The sequence below is a fragment of the Coenobita brevimanus genome, chromosome 18 (genome assembly GCF_032717465.1).
Source record: "Coenobita brevimanus isolate Jiangsu-jjx chromosome 18, ASM3271746v2, whole genome shotgun sequence".
Lineage (NCBI taxonomy): Eukaryota > Metazoa > Arthropoda > Malacostraca > Decapoda > Coenobitidae > Coenobita > Coenobita brevimanus.
The window spans coordinates 36,716,265-36,738,385 of NC_136971.1; the positions used below are offsets into that span (position 1 = coordinate 36,716,265).

Sequence of the window (22,121 nt, forward strand, 5' to 3'; positions counted from 1 at the left end):
GGTGCGTTGTTCCGCCAACGTCCGCTAGAGCACCCCTGCATCCTCCCCACTTACCGCCCATCTCTTGTTGTGTGTGCACGATCATTGTCATGGCCGCCCACGTGCTCACTTTTGTTGTGGTGCCTTACCTGCTGCAGGCTCTCCTGCTGCTCTCGTGCCTCTCCTTCGTTTGTGTGATGATGGCCCCGCCGCCTGAGAAGAGGAAGAGAGTGGTTTTGACTCTGGAGAAGAAGAGGGAGATATTGGACAAGGTGGATGCGGGATGGTCTACTTCACGTATCCTCCGTGAATTCAGTCTGGCCCGGTCTACTTTGTTTGATATCAAGAGATCCCGAGACAAACTCATGCAGTACATGGCTGACTTCTCGTCGAAAAGCAATGCAATGTGGAGAGGAAGGTGATGTATACTCTCAAGTATGCAGAAGTTGACTGCTCTACGTTGATTTGATATCGACAGCAACGTGCTGCTGGTGTGATGGTGTGTGGCACGGAGCTGAAGGCTGCTGCTGAGAAGTTTGCAAGGCAACACGACGCCCTAGACTTCAAGGCATCCGAAGGTTGGCTCTTCCCGTTCAAGTTACAACATGGCCTTACCAACCAAAAGTCTCATGGCAAAGCTTTGGACACCAACGAGGATGGAGTTGATGAGTTTCAGCACAAGGTGAAGGGCTTGATCGACAGGGAGAGCCTAACTCTCGGTCAAGTCTACAACGCTGACGAAACTGGCTTATTCTATCGCTCTTTGCCTACGAACACTCTAGCTGAGGAGACGGAGAAGCGTTTACCTGGCCGCAAGCTCTGCAAGCAATGGATATCTGCTTTGTGTTGTGCAAATGCTAACGGCATGCACCGGCTCAAGCCCGTTATTGTTGGCCGTGCACAGCAGCCTCGGTGTCTTAGTAGGGTGATGGATGTCCTTCCTGTCGTCTGGTACCATTCCTTGAAGGCATGATTCACAGCCCAGATCTTCAAAGACTGGTTCCACCACCATTTCGTCAAGGAGGTCATCCATTACCAGACGGAGAAACTGGGAATCCCATGCGACCAGGTAAAGGCCCTCCTTCTCCTTGACAATGCACTTGCCCACCTGTGCGACAAGGAGTTGGTGGCTGAGAATGGGCGCATTAGGTGCATGTTTCTGCCACCTAATACTACTGCTCTCATCCAACCAATGGATCAAGGAGTGATTATGGCAACAAAGAGGCTGTACCAGTGGAAGTTCCTGGACGAGGTGATGGTTGTCTTCGAGGATGAGGACAAGCGCAAGGAGGGACGGGACACATGAGGCCAGCGGACTTTGGAAAACATTGGCCGCTACAACATCAAGTCTGCCACCTACAACTGGGCCAGTGCCTGGAAGGAAATCCCTGTCAAGACTCTAGAAAATGGTTGGTCTCGTCTGCTTCTCGGAGTGGACGTGGAGCACGATTTCCTAGGTTTTGATGTGGATGACTTCCATGCATGTCTATGTGCGCATGGCAATGATGTTGATGTGGACGAAGTGCGTGAGTGGTTGGATGACGATGAGGGCGATCCTGGGTATCAGACCATGTCTGATATCGAGATCGCATCTTCAGTTGCAGGTGTCAGTACCCAGCTTGAAGATTCCGACGAGGACTGCGATGATGATGCGGACTCCTCTCAGCGTGACACTACTCCAGCCATCCCCAAGCTGAGCACACTCTGGGAACACCTTGAGTTCGTTCTGGACTACCTGGAGCACCCGGACTGCTACAAGGAGATGGGGCCCTTGGGACTTGTGGAGGAAGTGCGCACTTTCAGGCAGAGCATCATTAATTGTCAAAATCGTCGTTCCTTGCATCAATCAACGATTGACAGCTTTTTCAGGTCCGTGGCCCCTGCTGTGCCCAGCCCTGGCTCCACTCCATTGCCTCCCCAAGACAGGCCCTCATGCTCCGAGCCACAGCCCAGCACATCAGGCACGGTGGTCACCACTCGACGTGAGTTTGCACCTCTCTTCAGAGTCGTCTGCAGTGGGGATGCCATCACCACGACCCAGTGATGCACCCCTAGGTCACCTGCATGTGCTACTCTCAGACTCTGACGATGATTAGATGCCAAGAACTTCTCCACTAGACCACACGGGAATTTACAGTGTTGTGCAGTAAAAAAAAACAGCGCATAGTGTTAAGGAATTAGAGTTCTGAGTGAAAAGACAAAGATTTAATGGACTGTAAATGTAACATAAATTAACTTGAGTGTGTTTTGTTTAGAAAATGGTTTTAAGTGTGGAAAGACTTAAAGTGCAGAGTGCAACACTTATTTCATTAAGGTACAATGGAGCACAAGTAAGACAAGAGTGCCAGTGTTCAGAGAATGGAATTCTGAGTGCGCAGTGTTCTGTGCAAGACTTCATGAACAGTGTACTGCAAGTGCTTCAGGAACTCCTTACTGTCAGAGTCTGAGAGGAGGCGGGTTATTCATCGAGATGGCCAGGGACTTGCTGTAAGTACCCAGAATGTTTCATATTGTACTGTAGTTTTTTCTATACTTACCTCTAACACCTCATTTCACTCTTTTATGTCCCTTATTGGTGTGAATAGTGTCTTAGGTGCTATGCATGTGCAGTAGGGAGGTGTTTTACTGAGTTAGGCTAGGTTAGGGTCCATAACTACCAGTCCAGGAGCCAGGGCCTTGTTGTAAGTACCCAGAATGTATAATATTGTAAAAACCTACCTCAAAAACCTCATTTTATGGTTCTTTTGCATTTATTTAAGTCTTTTATGTCCCTTATTGGTGTGATTTGGGTCTTAAATAGATGCTATGCATGTCCAGAGGGAGTTATATAGGTGTTTTTCTGAGTTCGGGTCCAAAAGTACAAGTCCAGAAGGCTGGGGCCCAATATCCGGACGGGATCACTATCCGGACATGCCTTTGGCTCTATTACATCGGATATTGGAGGGACTACTGTGTATATATATATATATATATATATATATATATATATATATATGTATATATATGTATATATATATATATATATATATATATATATATATATATATATATATATATATATATATATATATAATGAAATCCACAGGGAAAATGGAAACGAAATATTACAAGCTCTTTCGTGTATTCAGCTCACACCTTAGGGAAAATGAGTACACGAATGCGCTTGGAATATTGCATGTTCCCTATTTCCCCGAGGATATCAGCGTATCAGTGAATCAAGTGTAATTAAGTGATCTCTCTCTCTCTCTCTCTCTCTCTCTCTCTCTCTCCACACACACACATATATAGATAGATAGATAGACAGACAGATATAGACAGATAGATAGATAGATAGACAGAGAGATACTCGTATAGATAAATAGATAGATAAATAATTCAACGTAGAGTAAACCCTAATGTCACATCAAGCAAAAGCCGCTTCCCAGATAAGCTAGACCATTATTTCAATAGGCTTCACATACTCTCATTTCCAGTGTAAATCCTCCAGCCTGGGTCTATTGACAAATTGGAAGAGGTGGCAATGAAGTAGAGCGGGATACAATCAACAACAATATCTCAGTCTCCTCTCCTGCTGCTCGCTGTAAGACTTTGATTATCAATTTCGTGAACCCCCAGCAACTTATTTTAATGAATTACTTTGGCTAAGATCAGCATCATATTAGTCAATTCTCAAGGCTATTTTTCAGGGACCGAGGCGAGAAAATCATGAAGGGCGATGGGACCTTCTTTGCCGAGAGTACAATCAAGACAAATATTTGCTTTTTGTTTCACTGCGTCTACTTCACCCTAAAGACATGTTCTTTACTTTCCTCCTTAAGGATCATATCAGAAACAATAATCTGTGGGCACGACAATACTGCAACCCTCTCTTACCTTAGGGATACAAGACAACAAAGATAAGTGCCAAGCAGAAGAGGAGATAAATTAAAACATTCAGTCACATGAGTTTATATAATTATAGTTCTGCTAACGTCAGACTGTTTTGTTCTGTTCGGGAAATACCTCTCATGCTTATGTACTTAATGAAGGCTACATCTAACATCTACGGCATTCCCTTCAGATGCATAAAACGACTGGTTGAAGCAAGTATTTAAGAATGATAACTCAGAGAATGCCACACCCACACCCGTCAGTTGGTCTCTGGCCCAAATATTTGACTTTGGCCTGTGACTTTCACATACAACAGGTTACTTTCAAAATCACATTACTTAATTCTCGCCTAACCCTCACCCTTGCACGAAATTTGATCCAACTTTGAACTATCTGATATGATCTTGCTCAGTGACTTTACTTTAAACGTTCCTTGTGATCCTGACCTTGACAGATCGTTCTCAAAATCGAAGCCCTTTATCCTTATTGTAACCCATATCCTCCCTCAACGTTTACTCTACATCTGCTAAGTTGACCTTGCCTTGCGACCTATTGATCCAAAAAAATAACCACAGGGCCAACCTGCTGTGTGTTCCTCAACTCATCTATGAAGTTTAATCCGAATCAGGTTGATATATTGTTCACACAGAGACACAGGGGTCGAGATATGACCAGAGTCTGTGTCAACAATTGTTCTGAAAATTAAATCCCTTCGTGCTGTCTGACCCACAACCCTTCCTCCATGTTTCGTGTTAAAAAATCAAGACTGTTTGTGTTGACCTTGCCTTGTTTCCTTGGCGTTCGAACTTTTTTGTGTGGCTTTTCCTTTGAGCCATTATTCTAATAAGCGAATCCTGTATATTTACATTAACCTCAACTCTTCCACAAAGCTGGGACTATTAATCTGAATAATTGAGTTGACCTTTCCTGCACCTTTACCTTCAAATGATTATTCTAAGAACTAAATCACTTAAGGTAAAAGCATTCGACAGTTTTTACTATATGTTGGATTTCAAAACAGTTGTAGTTCATTCTGATATTTCCACCTTTGACTTACCATACAAGAAATCGTCAAAGTACAAAATAAGGAAATTAACGGATAAGCGTTGTGGTGTGGATGTGGATGTGATAGGAAGCGTTTGGAGAAACACATTGAGGTGGTTCGGCCATGTGGAGAGGATGGAGAGCGAGAAACTGACTAGGAGAGTGTATGTGTGTGAGGTGGAGGGGGGAGAGGGAGGGGGAGGCCAAGGATGATATGGAGGGATGGAATGGTGAGGTATATGAGAGAGGGGTGGTGAGCTGGGAGCAGGGCAATGACATGGCAGGGGGCATGGAGGCGTGGAGGCGATTCGTTTGTGGCCACCCCTTAGGGGATTGAGGCGTCAGGCAATAGACAGATAGACAGAACTGATAAGGGAGATCTCAGAGGGCCTTAGAGATGATCGAGTCAATGGCACTTGTTCACGCAGCACACATCCACCGCCAAACTAATGCCGACAAAAATGAAAAAAAAAACAATGTGTCGCCCACTCTTCACCACCCCAGCCAACTCCACCCCTGGCTCTTAGTGGTGGTGGTTGCACGATCTGCCAAATGCCCTGGCCATAATTAACGCCAGATTATTAGCTGACTCTCTCTCTCTCTCTCTCTCTCTCTCTCTCTGTGCCATACCCCATAGTTCAAACCAGCGATGGAGATTTCAGGTAGTGGAGAGAGTGAATAAGAATAAGAAGAGGGGTCCAACTAGACTTACTTAGTATATTAAGTCTCTGTATATTACATACGCTGCTCAACTTAGACTTTCTCTGAAGATAATAAATCAAGATCAACTCCCTGTATTCATCTTTAACTCCTCCTGCTCTTCAATTAACTCAAGACTCACCTATTAAAAGAATTAAGAGTTACATATATAAAAATGTTGGCTACAAAGCTTTAACATTAAATGGAGGCAGCGAACGTACGAACCTCGTCTACAAATCTACAGTGAATTTCTACAAAAGCAGGCGAGACTCTAACCAAGATTAGCTTCAGTTCTACAGTGAATTCCTACAAAATATAAGCTACAAGCCTACGAGTCTACAAGTCTAAGAGCATACAGTAGCAACGACGATTTACAAGTGAGGATCAGCAAGCTCTAATGTTAATTACAAATAACAAGTCTACAAGACAACTCTATAATCTTCACGCAACTTCAAGCAGCAGCAAGAAGAATAAAAAACAAAGCAAGTAAAGGAAAAGAAAGACCAGAGCAACAAGCACAAAAAAAACAACACTCTCTCCCGCCTACCTCAATCGCTGACGCAGAGGTCAAGACACACAGCAAAACACCAGAGCCACATTTATAACGCATCTTACTCACCTTTCCTCACCCAGGTTACTCATCGCTACTCAGTTACTCACCACAGCTACCAGTGTGGGAAGCCGACGTCACCATGTGTATGTGCTGAGACGACATCACCATGCGTGTTTGCTGAGACAACACCACGCCAATCAACGTGTGACTGACACCAGGCACTTCTCACCCACTACTCAATACTCATTATTCACATAGCTCCTATTCATACTCATTTATTTCCACAGTATTGAGTTGGAAATTCAACGTTCTATGATGATGTTCGCCTGTGACTACAGCTGTTAACCACTACATGCACCAGGCCATGGAATTTCCTGAGTAATATCGTCCATCAACACAGCCCTAGAATTATCGAGAGGAGATCTTCATTCAACCCTGCATATCTTCTGAAATCGACAGTTGCGTCGACACTCCTCTCCGATCTGTATCAAGTGGGTGTAATTATACTTACTCATTTCTTCTCAGTGTTAAAATTAGGTATATTCAACTCCTTTACTTATTTTTATATATACACTTATACACTCACTATCTATCATTTATTACAACTCATTTACTCATCTATTTAGTAAGGACATAAACAAAAGACGTATTTCATAACACCATACCTTAGCAACATGAGTTCTTTTTAGCTAAGTGATATGACAGGGATATTTTCGCCCCCACCCGTGTTAATACCAGATGATACACAATTAGGAGAGCACCAAGGCAACACACCCATTGTACAAACCTCAACACAAACTAAAGATCAAGAAACAAATACGTCAGTTCTAGATGATGAGTGGCAAACCCCCTCTGACGTAGCAAGTGAGGACTTTGTCTCTGACTTGCATACCTATGAAAATATACTTAACAGGGTTCATCGCTCCGGCAAATCCTTTTCCACCATCCCCTCACACAACGATAAACAAGTCCAAGTTAAATTAACAGAGCAACCAGTGAAAATGAACACCACAGATCAAGCTCAGATATTTGTTTATCATGAAGATAAAACTGCCCCAAAATTCTCTGGCACAGAGAAAGATCGTATTGACGTCATTTCATCTACATCAAATGACATATCAAAGATGAACAAGAGAAAATTGCTATTTTGTCCTCTGGCATTAGCCAGGAAAGATGTCCGCCAAGCGACTTACTAAGGTCAGATAAGCTCCCCAAGGCTAAGACATATGATGGATTTAAAACTGAATTTTTGAAGAAATTTTCTGGAGGAATGAACTTCTTGCCAGGTATAATCCCAGAATTACATAAGATTGTAGATCTTGTAAGGGAGCACACTACAAATCATATGCCCAGTGAAATAACTGCTGATGTCTCCACGATCAAAAGGACATTACTAGCTACCTTAGAAAACTCAAACTGGATAACAGGAGATGGAAAGATGTCCCCAGACCTCGTCGTGGACATCATTACTTATATAGCTGCCTTGTGTAAATTACCTGATAGGACCCTTAAGATCGCCAAGACGATCACGTACACCCCAGGCATGTGCTTACTAGACTTAATGAACGAGGTAGAGATGCAGTGTAGTAAAGCAGGGATTGTTGAAACTCAATCAAATTCTAGTAGAATGAGAGTGTCTGAGACAGTATCAGCTGTGAAAACAGCTACAACTACCCCAAACAGAGAACAAAATCGATTGCGAACCGAAAGCAGGCAGAGCAAACAACTAAACGTGCCAAGGGTATGATCACAAACACCAGGCTACAGGCAGTTTCATAAGTTTCCGTGCAGCCCAAGCAGATCTCGCGCCACAGACACCACTAAATATGGGAAGTCACCTCGTAGATCACAGTCAAGAGATATGTCCATTCTATGTCATTATTGTGCAAAACCAGGACACACTAGGAATGAACGCTTTATCAAAACAAAAGAGGATAGACAAAAGACACAAGGATTTGGTCCATTCTGTAGACATCATAGGTGCCAAGGGCACTGGACCAGTAAATGCAAAACAGTAGAAAAATTAGTGTCTACGTTCAAATCGAGGGAAGACCAAGTCATGACAAAAAACGAACAAACGTAAAGAAAAGCAAGTCTAAAATTCACATAGGAGGCATGTTGGGATATGAGTGTATCTTGATACCAGCTGTATGTGAGAATCAAAACGTTTCCTTTTTTTTAGACTCAGGCTCTTCAGTGAACTTAATAACACAAGAAGAAATAAATAGAATTTTTAGAAATAAGAAGAAAGTAACTTTTCGGAGGAATCTGATTTAGATTTATATACAGTAGATGGAAAACATATCACAGTAAAAGGTATGATAAGGTTAAACATCAGTTTCACAGAGACTACAAGACCAATCTCTGCATTTTTCTATATCATTTAAAACTTAGCAATTAAAGCTCATATGTTACTGGGCTTAAGATGCATAAGAACAGAGAAAATAACTTTACTCCCACAAATGAATGGAATAGCCTTTGACAATGAATTCATGGAGGAAATACCATCAGAGCCCTCACCGATTAGTAAAAGAGAACCAAAAAGAATTGGTAATATTAAAAGCTTAAACAAACATACACAAACAGATGAGTGTATAGATCCACTCACACCACCAGTCCCAGCCTCCATGATTAGAGACTCAGGTAACAATACTGATTTATCAGTTTTTCCCGCCCATCTCACCAGTGATTTAGTTATACCACCAAATTCCTATATGAAAGTTACATTAAAGAGCAAATTACGGAATAGTACTGTTCTTGTCTTAGAAGAATAATGTAAAGTAAAAGGATTGTCAGTAGAAAACGCATTATGTCAGATGAACTACGAAGGGCAAACTCAGATATTCATAATTAATCACATGAATGGGGAAGTACAGTTGAAAAAAGGGAATTGCATAGTTAATATTGGAAAATGTCCCGCCCCTGTGAAGGAAATAGTTATAGCTGGAGTTACAAGTGAGATAAAATCTACGGATAGAGAAAGCATAAAAGAGAATTTAATTCACTCAGGTGAATTTGGTGAAGAAAATGATTTGTTAACCCTGCTGGAAACACACAGGGACACGTAGCATTACCCGGAGAACAATTGGGGTGTACTAACCTGATTAATCACAAGATTAATGTGCACCCAGCTACACCACCAATTTTCATTCCAGCATACAGAATCCCACCGCTGCCACCATATCTTACAGTAACTTTGAAGTGTGTTTTGTAGATCAGTTATACATACATTAGACTCGTGGACGAGCGGTTGTTATACGTGAGTAGTTTTGTAAGTAGATAATCTTCGTTCCCTTTTGTCATGCAATGACAGGAAAGTAAAGATTAGTATGGGACTATATTTATTTGTCTTGGAAATATTAATAAAGTCTCTCACACACGAGTGAAGTATAGAGTCCCGCGAGCTACCTCCAGTCTCGCTCACTCTCGCTCTCTCTCTCTCTCTCTCTCTCTCTCTCTCTCTCTCTCTCTCTCTCTTCCGCCCTCTCGCCCATGTTGCTAGCCTCCTTCTCCCTACTCTCTGTCAGTTCTAAGGCTAACCTCCTTCTAAGCTCTGCTTCCTAAATTCCTATTTTAGCAAGGGTCGTGTCACCTGGAATATTCTGATGTGAAGCTTCTAGAAGCCTGTGTGTGAGTATGTGTGTATGTGTGTGTATGGTCACGAGGCACAGTTCGTGTGCCTATCGAGCATTCCTTGAGTTAGAGTGTGTAAGCATTTTTACCATTGCTCGATTCTCGCTGACACACTACCTATCTCATCCCCTGACTTGCTGCTTCTGTCTATCTATCTATCTATCTATCCATCATGCTATCTATTATGATTTGTAATTATAATATGGAGTCCTGACAGTATTATGTGCTACTTTGGTAAGGGTCTGTATCTTCCTTTTTTCATGATAGTGTGTTGCTTCTATACAGTCGTCATCACTCATTACACTGGTTTACAAAAAATTTGAGGCAAGCATGAAATTAGGTGTTCTAACCTAATTTTGGGGTGCTTGATTTCAGATTCAAAATATGTTTTCACTCATCACCTCTAGTTTTTGAGATATACATGTATACATGTACGTACATGTATACATATATGCCTTGACCCAAAATATTCACCAAAAATCCATTAACCGTCCTGTTTTCTTGGAACTTGGTTTAAAATGCGCGCCACAACAAAGTCAAACATGTGCATTGTGCAGCTTGGGGTCTAGGAGCACTTTCGTGCCTGGGAAACACAGTGTCCAAGAAAAACTTCTGGTGGACATCAACAAGGTACTTCTTCCCCCTCTTCATATCAAGCTTGGCCTTATGAAGAATTTCGTGAAGGCCATGGACAAGGATGGTGCTGCCTTCCAACACCTGTGCACTCTGTTCCCAGCTCTCAGTTCTGCTAAGCTCAAGGAGGGCATCTTGGTCGGACCTCAGATCCGGGAGGTGCTGAAGGACGAGGTATTCGAGGAGAAGCTCACCTTGAAGGAACTGAGAGCATGGGAAGCATTTAAGTCAGTCTGCCATGGCTTCCTTAGTAACACACGGACACTAGATTACCAAGAGCGTGTCGAGAAGTTGTTGCAGGCTTATTAGGATATGGGGTGCCGAATGTATCTCAAGATTCACTTTCTCCACCCCCACCTCAAATTCTTCCCCGAGAACCTCGGAGCAGTAAGTGACGAACATGGGGAAAGCTTCCACCAAGATATTACTAAGATGGAGAGCAACTACCAAGTCAAGTGGAACCTCAGCTTGATGGGGGACTTCTGCTGGATGCTCCTGCGCGACATCCCGGAGGCAGAGTACACCAGATTGTCCAAAAAAAAACTCACTTCTGTCTGTAGTACTATGATGTGTATATAAGCTTATATCCAAGTAATAGTAATATTTAGTTCTGTCAGTGTTCTGTGTCTGTTTTATTTCGTTCTGTAATGTGCCATTTTAATATATGAAATAAACTCATTATATTATAAATACTGTATATGCATTGTAAAAAAAGAACGGATTACGTGAAAGCAAAAAAACTAGAGGTGATAGAGCAAAACTGTTTAGAAATTTGAATTAAGCACATTAAAATTAGTAAAAACACATATTTACATGCTTGCCTCAGATTTTTTTTTTAACCAGTGTTATTATACACATTAATATTTTTTTTACTTTATCATTATCTTCATCATTATCATCATCATCATCATCAAGACACTCATCCTCATCCTCACCATTTTCATTAAATATAATTTTTAACATCGTCATTATCACCCTCAGCATCAGTAGCACCCCAGCGCTATAATCCCACGACACTGAACTGAGTGGCAGGTTCTTGAAACTGAACTTGGAAAAATATTAACCCCTCACCCTCCTCCAGTAACAATTAAAAATGAAGCCCAGGACCACACACACACACACACACACACACACACACACACACACACACACACACACACACACACACACACACACACACACACACACACACACACACACACACACACACACACACACACTGTAACACTAATTTGTCGCACACTACCTTTTTGCTATTCATTCTACTACTGCCTTGTCCTACCATGATTCTATACAAGTACTACCACTCCATTACCACTCTTTTCAGGCCTTATGGTTTACGTGTATTTCACCACTACTCTTGTATTTTACCGAAACAATCCCTAGTTAGGCACTGATCCTTCTCGGTTCAAAAAAAGAAAATGTTTACCAGTTCGGTAGGAGCAACATTGCAGTATCAAGAGAGATGTGCCTTAACAAGTAACAGTCGAGACAGCTATGATGCACTTCGAATTCCCTCTAAATACGTATGATAATCTCTAATCCACTACATCTATTTCACTCTATCTCTACATCACTATTGCACCTACCTTTATATATCTCAGCCCCAGTGTCTTTACTCCACTTTCTCTCTTGCTCAGTACCAATTTACTCTGTTACCACTGCTTCACAACTACATCCACCTACTACTACTCCTATTGCCTTTGCACTTCTCTACCATTATTTCACTTCCATTACAGTACATCAGTAGGGCTACCTCTCTACTGTCATAGAACTGTAATACTAATACAACAACTACACTCACCTGCTGCCACTCCACCCTGGTCGCCTCCTTCCTGTCTTGCTCGCCCAGCCTCATCTCATTCTTCTCGATGGTTTGGTACACCTTATTCAACACCCGCATAAACTGGTGCTCAAAATCTGTCGAGAGAGGATATAAATAATTGTCATCAGTACTATCATAATTATCGTTATCATCGTCGTTGTCCTCGGCATCATTATCGATACATTTTACTCAACTTATTATTAGTAGTAACATCATCCTCTTCTTCCATTTCGTAATTCACACCCATGATCTAGTGCTCGAATTCTGGCTAAGACAAAACATTATCATCATCATCATCATCATCATCATCATCATCATCATCACCACCACCACCACCACCATCATAACCACCACCACCATTACTATCATTATCATCATCATAATGGAATATAAAGCCAACAATTTTAAACAGCATTGGTATAAGAAATCACCAAACAAATCGACACTGTTCTTCAAACACAGATGGAGAAGGTGAAGTTTAATTCCCATTGAGAATGAGAGGGCAAGAGAGGGAGTATGTCTGATGATAAGCAAGAAGTGGAAGGAGAATAGAAGAGAGTATGGAACAGTGGGTGCAAGGATTGTATGGGTGAGGATGAAAGTAGGTATACAAGCGTGGGCGATTGTATGTGTGTATGCCCCGACAGAGGATAGAGTGGCAAGAGTGAAAGATGAGTTTTGGGCGAGAGTAGAAGCATGTATGGACAAGTTTGAGAGGAGCGAGAGAGTGCTGTTGATTGGAGACACGAATGGCAAAGTTGGGAATGTACGAGTGGATGGAGTGGTTGGTCAGTGGGGTGTGCCATTTGAAGTAGATGGGAATGGTAGTGCTTTGGTGGACATCTGTGCTGGTAGGGGGTTGGCAATAGCCAACACCTACTTTCGTCATAAGATGATCCACCGGTATACATGGAGAGTAATGAGGAGGATGGATGGTGAACTTGTTGAAAGAAAGGCAATGATAGACTACGTGTATGTGGATGAGCGAATGAGAAGACAAGTGTTGGATACAAGAGTGTGGAAAGGGTGGGGGAATGGAGTCTCGGACCATCACTTAATGATGGCCAAGGTAGAGCTGCAAAGAACGTGGTTGAGGAGACGAAGGGAAAGACAGGAGGAAGCAGCTCCTGTGAGAAGAGTGGAGAAATTGCAAGATAGTGAGAAAATGGTGGAGTATAAGAGCATAGTGGAAGAAAGATTGGGAAGGTATGAGCTAGAGCAGATGGAAGGGGTGGAAGACGTATGTAAGATATTCATGGAAGAGATAGGCGCAGTGTGTGAGGTGGTTTGTGGGGTGAGGAGGAGATGCAAGAGTGTGCAAGGGACAGCATGGTAGAATGATGAGGTGAAACGAGCTGTGGAACAAAATAAGAAGGCATATAGTGAATGGTTAGCGAGTAGAGGTAGGGGAGATGAGAGAGAGAAGAGAGAGGTATATGTGAGCAGGAGAATGGAGGTTAAGAGACTGGTGAAGGAGAGTAAGAAGAAAGTGGATGAAGAGTTTGGGAGGAATCTGAGTGTGAAATGGAGGGAGAGTAAGGAATTGTTTTGGAAGGAGGTAAAGAAAGTAAGGCAGTGTGAAAGGGAAAATAGTAGGGGAGTGAAAGATAGGAATAATAGATTGTTGGTGGAGAAGAGAGAGAAATTGAGGAGATCGAAGGACCACTTTGAGGATTTGTTGAATGTAGAGAGTGAGAGCAGTGCGAGTATAAGTGGTTGGGGAATGGCTGGGAGAAGAATAGATGAGAGGAGGGAGGAAGAGATCAGTAGGGCGGAAGTAGTGGAAGTGATGAAGAAGATTAAATTAGGAAAGGCCCCAGGAATTGATGGAGTGTGTGGTGAAATGCTTAGGTATGGGGGTGAGACTATTGTCGAGTGGATATAGAAGTTGTGTAGATTGGTTTGGGAAGAGGGAAGGGTTCCAGAGGACTGGAAATCAGGTGTAATTGTTTCTTTATACAAAGGAAAAGGGGAGAGAGAAGTATGTGGTAACCATAGGGGTATTTGCCTTCTTAGTGTGACTGGTAAAATATATGGTAGAATACTCATTGATAGGGTTAGGCATATGACAGAGGAGCTAGTTGGAGAAGAACAAGGGGGATTTAGGAAGGGAAAAGGGTTTGTAGATCAGATATTTGTTTTAAGATGTTTAGTGGAGACAGGAGAAGTGTCTAGAGAAGGGAAGGAAGGTGTATGCTGCCTTCATGGACTTGGGGAAAGCTTATGACAGAATTGATAGGCAAGGTATGTGGAAGGTATTAAGAATATATGGAGTGGAGGGGAAATTGTTGAGTGCTGTGAAGAGTATGTACGAGGGAGCTAGGGCTACGGTGCGAGTGGATGGTGAGCTGAGTGAGTTCTTTGATCTCAGTGTGGGACTGAAACAGGGTTGTGTGATGTCTCCATGGCTGTTTAATATATACATGGATGGAGTTGTAAAGGAGGTGCAAGGTAGGGCAGTGGATGTGGGGGTGGCTCTAATGATGAGGGTGAGATTTGGAAGCTTCCGGTGTTGCTGTTTGCTGATGATACAGTATTGTTGAGTGAAGATGAATAGGAGTTGCAAGGTTTGGTAAATGAATTCGGGACAGTGTGTAGGAGGAGGAATCTGAAATTTAATGTAAACAAAAGTAAAGTTATGGTGTTTGAGAGGAATGAAGTCACAGAGTGTGCAGTGAGGTTGGATGGTGAGGATATGGAGAATGTGAGTGCATTCAAGTACTTGGGTAGTGTGATGAGTAAGGATGGAACTTTGGGGGATGAAGTGCGTGAAAGGGTACAGCAGGGAAGGAAGGCTGTTGGTACACTGAAAGCAGTGATGAGAAATAGGGAGGTGAGTATGGAAGTTAAGAAGTCACTGCATGATAGTATTGTGATCCATACCCTGACGTAGGGAAGCTAGGCGTGGACCTTGCAAGAGGGGAACAAGTCAAGAGTGAGAGCAGTGGAAATGAGTTACTTGAGAGGAGCATGTGGAGTGACGTGAAGGGACAGGTTGACGAATGAAGAAGTGAAGGAACGTTGTGGGGTGGATGTGGATGTGGTTGAGAAGATTAGGAGAAATACACTGAGGTGGTTTGGACATGTGAAGAGAATGGAGAATGAACGACTGACTAAGAGGGTGTATGTAGGTGAGGTGGAGGGAGGGAGAGGGAGGGGTAGACCAAGGATGAGGTGGAGGGATGGAGTTGGGAGGTATATGAGGGTGGGGGTGTGTGAGTTGGGAGGAGGGTAGTCAAATGGTGGATGACAGAGCGACTTGGAGGCGTTTTGTCTGTGGCCACCCTTTGCGGGATTAGGGCGTCGGGCTATAGATAGATAGATAGATTTGTAACAGACTTGGTGAGAGTGAAGCATGTTTGACTTTCTCCATCACGCTGCTGTATGAGTTCTGTATCGCGACATATAGCTTAACCACATCTAGATCTCCTAACTGATTCGTAAATGGCCCTCAGTTCTTGGTCGTACGTTGAAAAATAATGGTATTATCGATCGTATCTGAAGTTTAACGCTTTCACTGTGGTATTTAGACTTGGAGAAAAACCTCGCAGTCCTATCGGGCCGCTCAGCACTTGCTTAAATGAGATCCGTCTCTGGACAACGCTTTGCTTTGTTGAAAACCAGCTATTTAATGATGGAGCACGTCCTTCGCGGTCCTTTCGGGCCGCACAGTTGAAAATCCAATGGGAACACATAAAGGTCAAAACACCCCTTTAAAAAAATATTTTCAATCGACATGAAATTGAAACAAACCCATCTCTGGCATAATAGCAACTATCCTGCCAAGTTTCAAAGAATCCTTTTTCCAGATTCGGCTGCGCTACACACACACACACACACACACACACACACACACACACACACACACACACACACACACACACACACGCCCAGGATTATAGTACATAGGATGTTTCATGCTCACCAGGTACAAGGGTTTTACTTCATAAGAGAAGCTCAACGCGTCAGTGTTCTGCAATCGGTCTCAACAATCCTTTCGCTTTGACTCCGTGTATCAGGTAATCTATCTGAAAATTATTTTATTGTTATTATAATGACCGGGTCCCAAACCTTCTGCTAACCTACTCTGTTGCTGTCACAACACGGAGGAAATACGTGGGTTTGATTATACGGTTACAATCCATTGTAACAGAGAATAAATAATTCAAGAAACTATATGGCTTGGTGCTCAGTGTACAGTGGTATAAGGGTAGCCTTACGCTGCGAGAAGCACCTTGAGTTGGTTTGGCCGAACGGAGAAAGAGACGAATCAGTGACTGACTAGGAAAGTGTATGTGACTGAGGTGGGAGACGGGAAGGGAATATGAAACCGAGGATGAGATGGAGGGATGGGGTGGAGAGGTTTATGAGCAAGAGGGCTGTGGACTGGCAGCCTGATATCAGAGGACAGGGTTACATGAAGGCCACTTGTCTTTGGTCATCTCTTCTCGGTTTATGGCATCTGACTACATATTAATAGATAGATAACATATTTTAGTAAACTACTGACGGTTATATAGGTTTATCGTACGCAGTCAAAGGGCACAAGACATATATGGTTAGCTGAAGTGTAAAGTAAATATTGGCTGCCTGAAGTGCGAAGGAAATATTAGAGGAACGTCGTGTAAATGAAATACTGACGGTATGTGAAGTGTACCTGGTAATAATGACGATACCTGAATTGTAAGGAGAATACTCAGAGTATGTGAATTGTAAAGAAAATATTAAAGGTAACTCAGGTGTAAAAAAATCACTGACTCTTCTTGGTGTAAAAGAAAAACAATACTGTATATCTTCATAACTCACGGCTGACTGGCCCTACCGGAAGTGTAAATGAACTAACGATCGTACCTGACGTCTGTGAGGAGGTGATCTGTGCGGCAGCTTCATTGTTTGGCGGCGCGTGTCGTCTGGGGTTGAGGTGGGGCGACACGGTGAAGTGGTCCAGTGAGTCCACCTCAGTCATGTGGAACTTTTCGCTGCTGATGGATTCCACCTTGACGCCACGGTCCGGCCGCAGGTCCTGAGTGGTGGAGGGTGAAGTTGAAACATTATCAGAGTGTAGTTTTACCTCTCTAATGGTCGAGATAAATTTAGTATTTTATTTCAACTGACGCCAGACGCCTTTATTGATGTGAGAGTGGGTCATAGAAGCCATAAAGCCTTCATGGCCAAAGACGATTTTATTCAACTGAAAATTTCACATGAATCTGAGTGTTACGCTCTTGATTCTGGACACGTATTTTTCCATTCTATTCCCCTTCTAACCAGACTATTCCATTCAGCTTATGAGAGACTTCAGGGTGAAAGGTTAACAGATAGCTTTAGTGAAGTCATTAGGTAATAGCGGTATTTCCTAAACTTAAGCCTTTTACTGTAACGAGAGATATTACCCCAAAATAGTTTTTTACTAATGGAGATTATTCCCTACACCGCAGCCTTTTCCTAAGAAATATTCTATATTGAAACTTTTTATTATAAGCTTTTCCTTCGACTGAAGCTTTTTACTAAGAAAGATATTTCCTAAATTAAATAAAACCGTCTTGATGATGATGTAAGATTATACAGTACTATATTTGTATTTCAGCGTTGTTACTAATAACTACCCAGTAGTGTAAAAACATCATCGCAGGGTAATAATCACATTTTTTTTACAAGAATGACATTTTTCTTTAACTCGTGACACTGATATTAACCCAGCAATGTACACGCACTATCCTAAATCACAGTTAAATCCGTCAACACGATGATGTCTTTTATATAACTATTGTTCCTGGTATTAAACAATAAAACTACAGAGACTGTCTAAAATAATTAACTCCTTCAGTACGGTGATGCATTTTGTATTATTCTTGCCACTGATACTAACACCAACTTGATCACAGTCAGGTTGAAAGAACTTGCAATAAATTTAGGGGGTGCAAAACTCTACACGTAAGAGTAACCCGGACAGAATCAATATTCTACTAACTTACTAAAACTTCTCCATTAAGCACAATTAAATGGCGTGGAGGTGGACGGAAGGAAATGTAAATGAGCATATGCCGATTCTGTTACCTGTAAAATGCATTTGTCGGCGAGGTACGAGCGATACCATTTAAATTCGAAAGCACTGAAGTGTCGCCTTACACCCCGGGGATGCCTAGAGTACACTGATGGCTATCTACCCACCAAGTTTCACGCCTTTACGACAAACTCTCTGGCATGTGGCCTTCTATTGAAGATTTTTGACATTCTGCACTTGGCGGGTGTCACGTGCCACGTGCACCGCCGAGGTGTGATGAAACGTGTCAAAAACAAATCTTATAGAACGGGGCTATCACATGGTGCAAACCACGCAGTGATCGGCCCTGTGGTTGCTGAGATATAAGCTTCTCAAAAGCATTACGGTAGCGCCTGGCTGGGTTGGGCCGGGCAGAGTTGGGCCTCTCATATGGAAGAAAACGCCACTACTTGACTAAAGACTCGCGAGGGCATCGCCCTTGCTCATAACGAACAATAACGGAATGCACCACAGCCGCCAATATAGATCACTTACAGAAAGAGACAAAATCACTTCCTGTCAAAGACCATGCGATTATGAGACGTACACATTTCATTGTTTCAACTCAAGACCCATCACACCTTTGTAACTTCATGTTGCATCACTCCCGTCCACAAAGAAACAAGAAACGAACAACTGCCCAACACTTCAAATAATATCTCAGATCCAAACTTCCTTCTCCACTCAACACTGCATTTAACAAACACATACATAAACACAACCACCACAACCATATCCATCCAAAACCTCCGATAAAACAGCATCCATCAAGAACCACCGCCGTACGTACACCCCCCAGAAACTTCCCTACCCAAAGAAATACAGGTACACCTAGCAAGACTGTAATGCACCCACCACCCTTCCCTGCTACAGCGCCAATAGAAAATACAACTCTGAAATAATCCGCTTTGCCCACACTGCAATACAGTCCCCCACACCACAACATGTATACCCATCACATGCACCAAATTATCGCAACACACAATCCTTCAGCATAACTACAACAAAGGACCTCTACAAAGCGACCACTCGAAGTCGCCGATATCATGCGGTTAATTTGCTTTACAACGAGTTAAGCCGGAGGTCAACAACAATTTCTGGAGGCAAGGAGGGAAGACGGAGAAGTATATTTAAGGAGCAGGAATAATTTGAGTCAAGAGTCAGGGCATTTTGAACGAATGAAGTTATTCTTAATGCAGCAAGGAACAAACTTAGCATGATTACTTTTAGGAAAGTAAAACAGACGAGACTTAAAGGTTTGCTGGCACTGGAACCTGCGTATGTCAGTGTGTAAGCCGTTTGTTTTTCAGAATAATGGGTAACTGGTCAAGGTCACAGTGCTACGTCAAATACTGACTTAATAGGTTCAGCTTGTAAAATTTTTAACTAATATACTGTAGACTAAAAGTAAAATCAGCTTGTACAATTTTTAACCAACATTACTGTAGAGTAACCTTGACCGAAATCTCGAAAGGAAGGCAAGAATGAAGTCATTCGATTGTGAGATAGATAGATCGATAGTCAAACGGACTGACAGAGAGAAAGATCGATAAACAAACAGACTAATAGACAGAAAGCTTGATGGACAAACAGACAGATAGATAGATAGAAAGATAGATCTCTATCTGTATCTATCCATCTATCTATCTATTTTTAGCATAATTATCAGCAACATTTCCCTGCTTTCCTGTAATATTTACTCTAAATTCGTACATCTGCAACAAGGACACTCACTCATGAGGAATATTTTGACACAACGACAGTTAAATAAGGCCTTCAACGTAAATTTTAAGGCAATAGCCGACGTCTCTTTGGTATTTGAAACTACACCTGACACATACATGGCACCCTAGACCAGAGGTTCCCAAACATTGTCATACCAAGGACCCCCAAACACGATGATCCCCAGCCGAGGACCCCCAGCTAAACAAAAGTCACCATTAGCCAATAAGATTTAAGAACAATGTGTAGCTGTGGGTGTATGGATACCAAAGCATCGATACCGCCGATACCAGGGATAAGAGAGAGAGAGAGAGAGAGAGAGAGAGAGAGAGAGAGAGAGAGAGAGAGAGAGAGAGAGAGAGTCGGTGATAGAAAAAAAAATGTTTTTATTTTTTCATTTAATTATTTATTTTTTTTTAGGAGAGCTAAAAAAAAAATATATTTCTTTCATCGTGTCGCGGCCCCCCAGGGGCCCTCTGCCCTAGACCACTTGACCACCAGGGGGATGTGAATCATCATCACCATCATCATCATCATAAACCATATTCCCACCTAAATAGAATAGGGTGAGTATTCAAAACATTAGTATTAATTTAAAAAATGGAAAAAAGTACAGATTTTAGGAACATGATCTTTCCAGCAGCTGTCCAACTCAACTGGCGTGTGGATGAGAGAGAACATGAATTATCAGCAGATTGGTCGTTGTAACCGAAAACTTGCAACGCGGTAACGAACCAAATTTTTATGAGCCTCACATTCACGGTCGACGTTTTCTAATTTTCCAGTCATTGCCACAATTTCAAAATAGAAATATTTTGAGAAACAGAATGCAAAATGTGAAAGGAAAAACTGATGGTACAGAAAAATATTTTATGGTATGTGGTTTTTTACAGGCCTTCAGTAATCGTGCTCGACCATTTGAAACATATGTCATGTTTCCCAATGCAAATACCGGTAGTCAAGGTTTTGTGATGAAAAAGCCGAGTTGAGTTTATTTTATGCCAGAAAGCTCGAACATGTTATCAGTTTTAAAAATGTTGCACAATGAGGTCTTTAATGATGAAGGAGAAATTATATTAATTAATGACACACTTAGGGATTGAAAATTATTTTCCCGAGTCTAACTATACCCTGACTACCTCAGTTAACGGAATTCTTTATCAAAGCTAATGTAACAAGCACTGTTATGTCAAATTTTTGCAGTACAGCAAAACAAGCTATAGTCTAAGCCAATTTAGTCTGGATTAACCTACGAAAGTTTATTCCAACTATCCCTAGCACTTTAGCATGTGTGTATAAACATACCTTTCAGACACTTCAAGTTACCTCTATAATAGTTAACTCCTTCAAGCAGAAGACGTCTTTTCCATTTTGTGGGGCCACCACCTGAAGATTTTATTCATTGTAAGGGAGATATTTTGCGGCTAAATGATTAATAGAAGTTTTATGAAATCTCTCCATTTTACATAGTCTCCAAATCTGCATAACTCAGTTAGGAAACAGCATGAAGAGAAGAATAATTACGTCCTCGCAGTGAAGCGTTGATCCACTGAATCATGTCTCCTGCACTCTGAGATTACCATATCCTTTTTATTTAATGTTTAAATCAAATGGACCCCCTTATCATCCGAACACAATAATATATACTGTAAATAAATACCTATTTTTTGTATATGCAAATATCTTCCAAACATCTCAGACCATTCCTTCTCCAGTTTCTCTGTATACCGAGCTCACAAATACCTTCAAGTCACTTCTCACTCAGTTAATCCACATGTATCATAATCATCACATCATCACAATGTCTTAGAGTCACTTTTCGCTCAGATAATCCACATGCATCATCATCATCATCATCATCATTCTAACCCCATATCCCATTAACATCTGGCATGGGTACGGACACAGAAGCAGAAATGGGATATGCATAAGTAGGAAGATAAAGAACATATTGCCAAGTGAAACAAATCATACAAATGCACTGCGAAAAATATCCCCAAACCCATTTCTGCTAATACTGACAGTCTTGTTCTTGAGGATTCGACTATAACATATCTTGACCTTCCATCCACACAAGTATCTACCATAGTCTCTCTTATCATTACCTCCTAACAAACAGC

The 22,121-nt window shown here is 42.0% G+C and overlaps 1 protein-coding gene across 1 annotated transcript in view; it reads right to left on the reverse strand.

Moving 5' to 3' along the window:
* LOC145391418 (neuronal acetylcholine receptor subunit alpha-7-like) overlaps positions 1–22,121 on the reverse strand; it is a 107,632-nt gene that overhangs the window by 26,098 nt on the left and 59,413 nt on the right. Inside the window, exons 7-8 of the mRNA XM_080266030.1 lie at positions 17,088–17,259; positions 12,216–12,331 (exon numbers count right to left, since the gene is read on the reverse strand). Coding sequence (XP_080122156.1) covers positions 12,216–12,331; positions 17,088–17,259 — 288 coding nt within the window. The remainder of the gene's footprint in view (positions 1–12,215; positions 12,332–17,087; positions 17,260–22,121) is intronic.